The sequence below is a fragment of the Mytilus galloprovincialis genome, chromosome 6 (genome assembly GCF_965363235.1).
Source record: "Mytilus galloprovincialis chromosome 6, xbMytGall1.hap1.1, whole genome shotgun sequence".
In the NCBI taxonomy this organism is placed as follows: Eukaryota; Metazoa; Mollusca; class Bivalvia; order Mytilida; family Mytilidae; genus Mytilus; species Mytilus galloprovincialis.
The window spans coordinates 77870699-77883667 of record NC_134843.1 but is presented as its reverse complement, the minus strand read 5'-3'; the positions used below and the strand labels follow the sequence as shown (position 1 = coordinate 77883667).

Below are 12969 nucleotides of genomic sequence, written 5' to 3'. Positions count from 1 at the left end.
AATGGTAAAAGGTTAAAGCACATCTTTTTCAGTAAGTTTATTTCGACAAGGACAAGCTAAGTTATTGTTCAAAAATTGAGATTAGTTTATGAGAAAAATTTTTTTTTGGCCACTTTGACTTTTAAAAATCTTAAAAGTCTGACCGTTCAATGTCAAGCACTTAAAGAGTGACAAAACTCATTTTTACAACTTTTAAAAGCATGTTTAAATACATTATAAAACAGGCATTTCTTTAGACTTGGAAAATAAAAAAGTTCATCAAAAGAACTATTTACGTACATTGAATATATATATATATAAATATATATATATATATATATATAAACGAGTCTAAATTGAAAACTACGTTCAAACCTATGATTGCGTTGGATAAAAACCGCAATTTTTATACGTGTGCATGTAAAAAATATTTCGTTGTAGAAGGGTCTAAAAATAGCACAAACAACATTTTCCAAAAGACCAAAAAAGTGAAAAAGTATATTTAAACAAAACGCATTTGACTAACAGGTCGAACAACTGATGTTCTTTAACCCTGCTGACTGCCATTGGCGATTGCCAAATAAAATTGATCACAAGATGTAACAAAATGGATCTTAATATAAATTTAATACTAAACAGAAAAAGAATTTAACTTGTGGCCACGATGTTATGCCACATATATGTACATATATATACAAGTCTAAATTGAAAACTACGTTCAAACCTATGATTGCGTTGGATAAAAACTGCAATTTTTATACGTGTGCATGTAAAACAAATATCGTTGTAGAAGGGATATATATATGTAGGACTCTAAAGTGCTATGGGGACGCTAAAGTACGATGGTCACGCTAAAGTGCGATGGTCTATGCTAAAGTACGATGCCTACACACGCTAAAGTGCGATGGTCCGGGAAAGTATAGACGTAATAAACGTACTATGGATTATGACGTGAACAGTCTTTTATACAAACAAAAAATGAACATGCCGAAAGATTAATGTAGAATATTTGATTAACAACTTTAAAGCAAATGTCCATGACTTACTGATTTTAAACATGATAACTGTGTTTTGTTGGCTGAAGCAAATGTGGGTTTTTTTCAGTGCTAGAAGAAGGACTTTTGTCCTGCAGTTGACCATCTTACTATACAGATACGAAAGTATACGCATAAATATCCTTTCTCCTGTTTCTATTTGAAGCTAACGGATACATTGAAATAATTTTTTATGTTGCAGTTTACTTTGCCGTCCCCTTTCAAATATTGATTTTAATGAAAAGTAAAGTTGGTAACAGGTACGTCATGTTTCCATGCGTAAATCATAAATTGTCTGCTGAAAAATTACAACGAATTTGTATTTGTAATTTATGCTGAGTTCACAGGTAATTCGAATTCGATTCGCATTAACTAATTCGAATTAGTTTAATTCGCATTCAAAACGTTTTACGTCCTAATGTCATTCTAATCGAATTACAATGTGCGTCAAATTCGCTTTACTGTCCAAACGGTGTTACCTTTTAGTTTGTATTAACAAAAGCGTATTTCTGAATCAATTCGAATTAAAAAAGGAGAGTGTGTGAACGCAATTAGCGAATTTCGATTCGCATTCCATTCGAATTCAATTCGAATTAAATGTATGTGTGAACGAGGCATTACAATGACGACTTTGAGAGGAGATGTTCACATTAGTGATAGACTGTGTGAACGGCAAGCTACACCAATTATCCAAATATGTGATACCGGCCTGAATTAAAAAAAACATATACAGGATATATAGATTTTTGTCACACCTAAATTACCAATTTAGCAATTATTACGTGGTCGTTCTTCTTAATTTAAAACAATGATCACTTGAGACTACCGGTAATTATAAAGCCTATGAAATATGTCATAAAACCTTGTACTAGCTTTCGCAAGAAGACTATTTTTTAAATCTGTGTTCTTTAATACTTTAAGCCCTTTAACATTACCCTTTTAGTCCATCGCACTTTAGTGTGATAAACCATCGTACTTTAGCGAACAAACAGCCATCGCACTTTAGCGTGATACACCATCGTACTTTAGCATAGACCATCACACTTTAGCGTGACCATCGCACTTTAGAGTACCATCGCACTTTAGAGTCCTACATATATACTTGTAATTTTTGGGGCCCTTTATAGCTTGCTGTTTGGTGTGAGCCAAGGCTCTGTGTTAAAGGCCATACTTTGACCTATAATGGTTTACTTTTATAAATTGTTACTTGGATGGAGAGTTGTCTCATTCGCACTCATACCACATCGTCCTACATCAATATATATACATTACTTAGAAAATAGTACAAATACTTACTTTTTATTGTATTCCTCCACAAGAGGATCCTTATCATTTACTCTCTGTAATACAACCTTGACATTTCTTTCTAACCACTGTAAAACTTCTGGTGGTTTCCAGCATGAATGGCAGCGTCCAACATATAAAGATATTAATTGTTTCAGAGCATCCGATTGGCTGTTGAAAAGAAAAATATTTGAGTATATGTGACATTATGATAAATCTATTCAGCATCAATCACAAAGACCTTTGTAATGGTGTTTTCAAGGGGTATTTTTTTGGTTACTAACTCATTTTTTTTTCAACCAAAGTAACAAAAATGCCATATGGATTCTTTTAAATTACTGGTAAGAAATGATTTCTAGTAACTGAAAAAATATACTTAATATCAAATACATAATCCAATCTTTAAGACTACAATTCAATTTTCATTGCGCTGTTTGTATTTTTATGACGTTTAAATAATTACTTGATAACAATTTACAATTAGCTATTGCCATTACATATATTGTGTTTCAATATATATATCAGAACTTGGGTGTTGTTCTAAAACTATAGGGGGTAAAGTTCTCCTTTTGACCTGTCGTAGGTACAGGGTTTCCGTTGGCGGTCGCCATTTTCGCAATTTGCGAAAAAATAATAATTGTGGCGATAAAAATTCGTCATTTGCGAAAGAATTTGGCGAAAGAATTTGTTTTTCTCCATCTTGTTTATTTACTTTGTTTTTTGAGTTTCTCGGACTTTTGGACAGAAAATCAATAATTAGCTGATTGTATTTTATAGCTATCGACAACAAAGGACTAATTAATAAAGGTGTTGAATTGTTTGACAAAATGATATGGTTAAATGGCTTCCGCTAAATGTCACATACATAATTTATTTACCACTTTGCGCACGTGCTTGAAGCAAACTTTTGACGTCTCCTCTCCTTTTAAAGATAGTTTAGAAAAGAAAGCAGTTGTTGTGACGAAAAATCTTCAAAAGCAAGAAAAATCTCTGATTTAAAACTTTAATTATCCTTTGACTTTAATATTGGTAATTGATTAGGGAGACTACTTTAAAGTCGTTTGAGTGACACACATGTTTCAAACATAGTTTTACATCTCAACTTTTTCATTTACGATGGTCAAGAAAAGAAAACTGTCGTTATGAAGAAATCTATCCAAAAGGTTGGGAACAACCCCTTGAATAAGAGTAACCCTTCAATGTAATGACTACACATGAAATAAGGGATCAATTTCATGTGATAAAAGCTTTTGTTTTGTTGTAAAAACCACTTCTTAGTACAAAAGGGCACATCAGTATATTTCTTTTAAAGAAACTTTCCCTACAAACTATACTGGTATTATATAATCAAAACATATCCACTAATTTTGTTATATTCCAGGACTTATATATTCTTTATTATTAAAAGTATAGTGGCCCCTAGTCCAAATAATTATGACGTCTGGCAAGGCTATTTTATTTTTTTTCTGTGACGCCTTCCTAGCAAGACGTCATAATTATTTGGACTAATTGGCCCCCTCATTTAGAAAAGTTGTTTAAAATACAATGAATATTTTTCCCTTTTAAGTTTAAAAAAAATCTGTTGTTTTAAAGTAAATGTTTAGTGTTTATTCATTAAAATGTAGACTCTAAAATAAGTTTGAGAGAATAATCATAGACACAATGGGGCAAAATCATCTTATTTAAGGTGTGGGGGGGGGGGGGGGGGGGGGGGGGTAGAAAAAAAAGGTAAATTTTAAACGAAAAATTAGTTATGTTACTTGGCAAAAAAAATAATAAAGTGGCGAAAAATATATTGTTTTGGCGACAGAGGTGGAGAAAAAAATAATTGACCCAGGGGAAACCCTGCGTAGGTATATGTTCAATGAAAAAAAACTCATTTAAAACTGTACCTATACTGAGCTGTTGGACTAAAGAAACTGTGACTAGAGACTTCAGAGTCAGGATTGACACTACAATTATCTAACAATGGCATCAGGAAACCAGGGAACATCATCAGTGATTTCTGAAGCTGGAAATAAAGGGAAATAATCAGTAATAACAACTGAAATCAGTAGCCACTACTATCTCATAAACAAACAACAAATATAAAAAAAAAAATTAAACTTATGTTTACGATTTTATTGTTTAAATATAGTTTGACTGATAAATTAACCATAAAGTCACTACTATGCAAACAAAACAAATAAAAAATAATAAAAAATTGTAATTAGGTTACGGAATAGAGATTACTTTAAATAGTCTAAAGTTATTGGTGGAGTAAAATGCTGCAGTTTAAAAGTGTAGATAATGTTGAGTTTTAAGTACCAGATTATCTGCAGCTGTTGTGTCTTCTCCGTTTTTATCTGCCTGACAAAACATTGCTAATGGAAGTGAAAAGGCAAAGTTTGGTAACTGGGATAAATTTCTGTGGCCCTGTAAAAATAAAGCTATGGTACCAGAAAATCATATAGAAATACCAAATATAAATTGGCATACAAATTCCCATCTAATATGTAATCTTTATTTCTATAAAATTATATACATTTCATTAACTGTTATATATCAACTGGTTTCAAGCATTCTATGAGCCTCAACATTAAACAGGATATCTATTTTCATATTTACTTTGTAGTTGGTATCAATATAAAACATTCTGTATGAGCCTGTCACAAGTCAGGAGCCAGTAATTCAGAGTTTGTTGTTTTTCTTTATTATTAAGTTCAAGCATAAGGCTGTTGGTTTTCTCTTTTGAATTGTTTTACATTTGTCATTTTGGGGCCTTTTATAGTGTACAGAATGGGTTTTATCATTGTTAAAAGCCATAGTTTAACCTATAGCTGTTAACTTCTGTCATTTGGTCTCTTGTGGAGAGTTGTCTCATTGGCAATCATACCATAGCATCTTATTTTTATATGCAATTCATTTTTTTTTTTTTTGAAGAACTAGATTTATGTTTCCTTACCTCCCATTCATTAAATAATCTGATAAGAAATGCAAATTCTTCAGATCGCAGGGCATAAAAATCAATCATTAACAAAACACACATAGGGTCGTTGTCAGGGTCTAAACTGAAAGAAAATAAATTAATATGTTTTGTTTTGCTTTAGTAAAATATCAATAGAAGGTAATTGTATTGATAGAATTTGAAATAAAGATTTTTTTTGCTCAAGATTGATGGCCTCTCTCTGACTTTTGGGCCAGTTGAGCTAAAAATGAAGCATGTGTTTTTAATAGCTAAATGGCTAGTTCTTATTATAAAACTTATGTACATATACTTTTTCTCAAGAAAATTCATTAATTTGTTCTAATTTAGAAGAAATTTACTTCTTTTTATTATTATCACTCTTTCATCAAAATGAACTATATTTTATTGTACACGTTATACACATGCTAACCTCTATATCAATGCTTCTTTGTTGATTGTTTACTAAGGTGACAATTGGTAAACTTCAGTTTCACATCTGGACAATTTTAAATTAGCTGCCATATTTTCACATCAAAATTAACGAATGGCAATATTTTTTTGACGATTATTCGATATGGATGCGTTATAAATTATAAAATCATGCACAGAAGATAAGTTTTTGATATATACATACATTGGTTCAAGAATTGGATTAACAATATTTTTCACTTAGAGACCAGCATTGACTTATATAGCTTTTTATATACTAATTTAAAATCTCACCTGAGCAATAATTTACAGAATTCTAGAGCTGTTCTGTAACAACCTCTTTGTCCTACATAGGTTAAATGTTTAAATACTGTCAGGTAGAAAGGTCTGAAAATTTGAAAAAGAGTCTATAGATGATGCAGTTTGCAGCATACTTTTAAGATAAAATTAGCATAACAAATTTATGAAGCTTTACCTTTGATTAATTCAAATTGTGTTGATTTGTTGCAATTTACAATACCTCGAAATAATGGAAATAATACATTTGTAAACAATTTTATTGTCAGACTTCTTAAAAGTTACATTCTTCCTAAAAACTTTAGGCCAAATTATTCACCATATATACAAAATTGACAAAAAATAATTAGTTTCACTATATAGGTGTAATACCATCAAATCATAGTATGTCGCATCCGGTTGCATATGAAAAATGGTAGAAAAAAACATTCCCTAGACAGTTGTAGGAAATTAATCCTACATTTCATTGCAGTGAAAAATTTCTTGATCATAAACATTTATCTTCATCTATATAAAGCTTTTATTGAGATATCTATAGTTTACCTATTTTCTGCTATTTTGAATTCTAATCTACAGTTTCCTGTGGTTAAACTGAACAGTGGATGGAAGGAGGTTTCAAATGAATGTAAAGCTCTCTCTGTAAAACAAAATATATAAAACAAAGTTACAACAAGAATGTGTTCATAGTACACAGATGCCCCACTCGCACTATCATTTTCTATGTTCAGGGGACCGTGAAATTGGGGTCAAAAACTAATTTGGCATTAAAATTTGAAAGATCATATCATAGGGAACATGTGTACTAAGTTTCAAGTTGATTGGACTTCAACTTCATCAAAAACTACCTTGACCAAAAACTTTAACCTGAAACTTGCACTATCATTTTCTATGTTCAGTGGACCATGAAATTGGGGTCAAAACTCTAATTTTGGCATTAAAATTAGTAAGATCATATCATAGGGCACATGTGTACTAAAATTTGAGTCGATTGGACTTCATCAATAACTACCTTGACCAAAAACTTTAACCTGAAGTGGCATGAACAGACGAACAGACGCACAGACGAACGAACAGAAAAACAGACAAACAGATGCACAGACCAGAAAACATAATGCCCCTCTACTATCGTAGGTGGGGCATAAAAAATCTGTAAGGTTAATTAATTTACCAATATTATAATTCTTCAATGTGATATTTTGTGCACACCATCAAAATTTTATTAGACAAAAAATATCAATAAACAATGTTTCATGATTTTGGTTTTGACATTTTATATACAAATGATATGTGACTGATGGAAGGAAAGGAAGGAAAGATGGTGTGTAATGGTGGTAAATATAACATATAGAACAGAGCAAAAACTTGTTGATGTGATATGAATATGAACCCTGCTTAGAATTTGAGGGACAAGATAAGTTGGAAATTTATCATTCTAATTCAAAAGGTAAAATTCTGCAGCAAACATTATTCCTTTTCTTGATCTGACCAGTTTTTGGTCATACTCCTATATGCCATGTGCTTATCTGAAAGGCAACACATTCTAATTCAAAAGGTAAAATTCTGCAGAAAACTTTATTCCTTTTCTTGATCTGACCAGTTTTTGGTCATTCTCCTAAATGCCATGTGCTTATATTATCTGAAAGGCAACACATACCAATGTTCAAGTCATTCGTTTAGAATGGCTAGGGATTAAACTCACAACTATCCACACTTGAGACATGCATACTATCATGAGACCACCAGGACAGTTGTACCTGAGTTTTAAGCTTTAGTTTAACCACATACTGTCTGTATAAGATCGAAGGGAGGTTTGTGTACACATAAACCTGGTTTGTCTCAGCATTTTGTGCCTGTATTAAGTCAAGTTTTCTGAACAATATACTGTGCTGGTGTTATTCTTTTTTTTTATATGTCAAGCTTTTTGGATTTGACCAGTGTTTGTGGACGTTTTATGTTGCAGTGTGCAGTATTTTTAGTATTAATTCCTTACTTTTTAAAAAGGACTGATTTTGGTCCAAAATTTCAGCTTTATCTGATGAAAGATTTTGGACACTTTTGAAACACTTAAGTGTCTACTTTAGTAGATTCAATTAGTTTTTGCGAAAGACTTGGACTGATTTAGTCTTTTAAGACGCTCCAATTTAAGCTTGAATATTAAAAATATATCAAATATGCCACAATATGTCATTTATTAGATGGTTTTTGTCAAAAATGAAAGTGGACACATCTGTGTTCATCCTCAACCTTTATATATGTTTTGTGCTATCATCAAATACAACTTACATTTAAATATCAAGAATGAACATGAATGCTGCCTCTTCCATTTTAAACAAAAACTATGTAAAAATTACCTCAAATGCTAAAATTGTGAAGCTTTCAGTAATTTAGCATGACTTAAGGCCAACTAAAATTAATTAGTAGATTTTCATCCAAATTTTTGAAAAAAATGGGGCGGGTGGGAGGATTTTATTTTTTAAATTTTATTTCATATGAAACCTTCTTGTCACGTGTTATTCATATATGCAGTATAATAATAAACTTATATCATGTAAATACATCCATAAAGTATTTTATATAAGACAATAACAATCAAAACCAAGGAGTAACCAGAGACTCGTAAAACCAAAAGACATTTACATCAACAGTTACAAATAATAAGTAGGAAACAACACGAACTCCACTAAATTCCAGGAGTGAAATCAAATGCTCCTGAAGGGTAAGCATTACCTGCACCGTAGTACAACACCCGTCATGTTATTTCTTTGTTCAGCTCGGTAATGATAGAAGGTTGTTACTTTGAGCTAGATTTAGAGTCACGTATCAATTGAGACACATATACTCCATATGCTGGTGCCGCTTTTTCAAATTCATAAATATGTATGATTTGGCAACCACTGTTCTACATGTAATTGCCGCTTTAGAAACCTATTCTATAGAACACAGCAGAAATGTGGAGAAATGCTCTCTTCAGTTGGACTACCTACATCAAATGTATTTCTTTCTAAGCAATGTTTTGTTGTCCTAATAAAATGAAGCAAATGCATTGGTATGCAATGCTAGTAGTACTAGTACGATAAGTACAGAATAAAACGGTGTTGAAATAATAGGCTTGGTCTGCATATATAGTTACAATGTAGAACATAAAGTTGTTTAATGACTCTATCATGGGTATTGGGAAAGATAATGTTTGCTGGTTTTTCTACAAAAAACGAAAGACATGGCTAATTCTTAATCTAAGAGCTTGCTAAAATTAATAAATTAAAAATGCGTATGTTTGTCGATTTTCTGAACTCAATATACGGTCACCAATCTAAAAAATTCATGCTCGTGCCAATTTCTTTATTCCAGTCAAATGTGTTCCACGATTCTTACGCTTTTGGGTTTCATTCACAGTCCAAATTTCTTGACACAAAGTCATTGTATAAATAAAATAGATCGAAGCCGAAGGTGTGACTTGCGGTGATTTGCGTCCTTGAACACAGCGTATTACTCGTTACCCGAATATTTCATGCCCTTCTCGTAATCAATCTCTATTCTCGGTAAATGATGTTGTCATCATAGATCAGCAGAATATATATTGACTTAATCATTCAGTAAGAATACTCTAAGAAATACGAAAACCGAAATTTGAAACAGGAAATTTTACATGAAACGAAATTATCGCCGGTGTCATATGGTATTTTGAACCCCATGGTAAATTGACCCCGGGGTTTAAATACCGCTATGGTAAATTGAACCCCCCATGGTAAATTGAACCCCCCCTGTATGGAAAATTGAACCCCCATGGTAAATTGAACCCCCCTGTTTTTTTCATCCTAGATGAATATGAGAACATTTTACATTATTCTAAAGCTTATCATAGATTAAAAAATCATTCATACAAGAAGGGGAGGTACATTTTCAATGCTTAATTAAAAGAAATATCTTTGCTTGGTATAAGTGCTCTGAAGTCTTTACCAACAAAATGTCATTCAAAATACTTATTGACACATTATAACTAAACCATATGTAGCTTGAATGCTTTAATTATTTGTAATTATAACATATGTATATATATATATAAGGGTAGTTTTGATTTTCCACGGTAAAAAAAGGGGGAGGGGGTCAAAATACCATGGCAAAGTAAAATTTTATAAATATCTTTTCTAGCAAGTTAAATACATACAAACTACTTATTGAAAAATTCTAACTACATAAAAGAGTTAGAATTACCAGATTTTTTGGAAATTAAAGGCCTAGAGTAGGGGGTTCAATATACTGCAGGGGGGGGGGTCAAAATACCATGGCAAAGTAAAATTTTCAAAATATCTTTTCCAGCAAGTTAAATACATACAAACCACTTATTTGTGTATTCTAACTACATAAAAGAGTTTGAATTGCCAGAATTTCTGAAATTAAAGGCCTAAAGTAGGGGGTTCAATATACCGCAGGGGGGTCAAAATACCATGGCAAAGTAAAATTTTCAAAATATCTTTTCCAGCAAGTTAAATACATACAAACTACTTATTGGTGTATTCTAACTACATAAAAGAGTTAGAAATGCCAGAATTTCTGTAATTAAAGGTCTAAAGTAAGGGGTTCAATATACCGCAGGGGGGTCAAAATACCATGGCAAAGTAAAATTTTCAAAATATCTTTTCCAGTATATTTAATACATACAAACTACTTATTGGTGTATTCTAACTACATAAAAAAGTTCAAATTGCCAGAATTTCTGAAATTAAAGGCCTAGAGTAGGGGGTTCAATATACCACAGGGGGGTCCAAATACCATGGCAAAGTAAAATTTTCCCCTACTATAGACCTTGTATTGTATAGACCTTGAATTTCAAAAATTCAAGCTATTTTAAATCCTTAACATAGTTATATTATTCCAATAAGTAGTTTGTATGTATTAAATAAACTGGAAAAGATATTTTGAAAATTTTACTTAGCCATGGTATTTTGAACCCCCTGTGGTATATTGAACCCCCTACTATAGACCTTGAATTTCAAAAATTCAAGCTATTCTAACTCCTTAACATAGTTGTAATACTCCAATGAGTAGTTTGTATGTATTAAATATACTGGAAAAGATATTTTGAAAATTTTACTTAGCCATGGTATTTTGACCCCCTGCGGTATATTGAAACCCCTACTATAGACCTTGAATTTCAAAAATTCAAGCTATTTTAACTCCTTAACATAGTTGTAATACTCCAATAAGTAGTTTGTATGTATTTAATATACTGGAAAAGATATTTTGAAAATTTTACTTAGCCATGGTATGTTGAACCCCCTGCGGTATATTGACATGATTGAACCCCCTACTATAGACCTTGAATTTCAAAAATTCAAGCTATTCTAACTCCGGTTAACATAGTTATAATGCTCCAATAAGTAGTTTGTATGTATTTAATATACTGGAAAAGATATTTTGAATATTTTACTTAGCCATGGTATTTTGACCCCCCTGCGGTATATTTAAGCCCCTACTATAGACCTTGAATTTCAAAAATTCAAGCTATTCCAACTCCTTAACATAGTTATAATACTCAAATAAGTAGTTTGTATGTATTTGATATACTGGAAAAGATATTTTGAAAATTTTACTTAGCCATGGTATTTTGAACCCCCTGTGGTATATTGAACCCCCTACTATAGACCTTGAATTTCAAAAATTCAAGCTATTCTAAATCCTTAACATAGTTATATTACTCCAGAAAGTGGTTTGTATGTATTTAATATACTGGAAAAGATATTTTGAAAATTTATCTTAGTCATGGTATTTTGACCCCCCTGCGGTATATTGAACCCCCTACTATAGATCTTGAATTTCAAAAATTCAAGCTATTTTAACTCCTTAACATAGTTATAATACTTCAATAAGTAGTTTGTATGTATTAAATAAACTGGAAAAGATATTTTGAAAATTTTACTTAGCCATGGTATTTTGACCCCCCTGCGGTATTATAATTGAAACCCCTACTATAGACCTTGAATTTCAAAAATTCAAGCTATTCCAACTCCTTAACATAGTTATAATACTCAAATAAGTAGTTTGTATGTATTTGATATACTGGAAAAGATATTTTGAAAATTTTACTTAGCCATGGTATTTTGAACCCCCTGTGGTATATTGAACCCCCTACTATAGACCTTGAATTTCAAAAATTCAAGCTATTCTAAATCCTTAACATAGTTATATTACTCCAGAAAGTAGTTTGTATGTATTTAATATACTGGAAAAGATATTTTGAAAATTTATCTTAGCCATGGTATTTTGACCCCCCTGCAGTATATTGAACCCCCTACTATAGACCTTGAATTTCAAAAATTCAAGCTATTCTAACTCCTTAACATAGTTGTAATACTCCAATAAGTAGTTTGTATGTATTTAATATACTGGAAAAGATATTTTGAAAATTTTACTTAGCCATGGTATTTCGACCCTCCTGCGGTATATTGAACCCCCTACTATAGACCTTGAAGATCAAAAATTCAAGCTATTCTAACTGCTTAACATAGTTGTAATACTCCAATAAGTAGTTTGTATGTATTTAATATACTGGAAAAGATATTTTGAAAATTTTACTTAGCCATGGTATTTTGAACCCCCTGCGGTATATTGAACCCCCTACTACAGACCTTAAATTTCAAAAATTCAAGCTATTCTAACTCCTTAACATAGTTATAATACTTCAATAAGTAGTTTGTATGTATTTAATAAACTGGAAAAGATATTTTGAAAATTTTACTTAGCCATGGTATTTTGACCCCTCTGCGGTATATTGAACCCCCTACTATAGACCTTGAATTTCAAAAATTCAAGCTATTCTAACTCCTTAACATAGTTATAATACTCCAATAAGTAGTTTGTATGTATTTAATATACTGGAAAAGATATTTTGAAAATTTTACTTAGCCATGGTATTTTGACCCCCCTGCGGTATATTGAACCCCCTACTATAGACCTTGAATTTCAAAAATTCAAGCTATTCTAACTCCTTAACATAGTTAC

General features: G+C 31.5%; 1 protein-coding gene across 1 annotated transcript in view; it reads right to left on the bottom strand.

The window, feature by feature from the left end:
- LOC143080393 (ribosome quality control complex subunit TCF25-like) overlaps positions 1-12969 on the bottom strand; it is a 32053-nt gene that overhangs the window by 5198 nt on the left and 13886 nt on the right. Inside the window, exons 7-12 of the mRNA XM_076256227.1 lie at positions 6514-6607; positions 5968-6060; positions 5242-5347; positions 4605-4712; positions 4190-4308; positions 2310-2468 (exon numbers count right to left, since the gene is read on the bottom strand). Coding sequence (XP_076112342.1) covers positions 2310-2468; positions 4190-4308; positions 4605-4712; positions 5242-5347; positions 5968-6060; positions 6514-6607 — 679 coding nt within the window. The remainder of the gene's footprint in view (positions 1-2309; positions 2469-4189; positions 4309-4604; positions 4713-5241; positions 5348-5967; positions 6061-6513; positions 6608-12969) is intronic.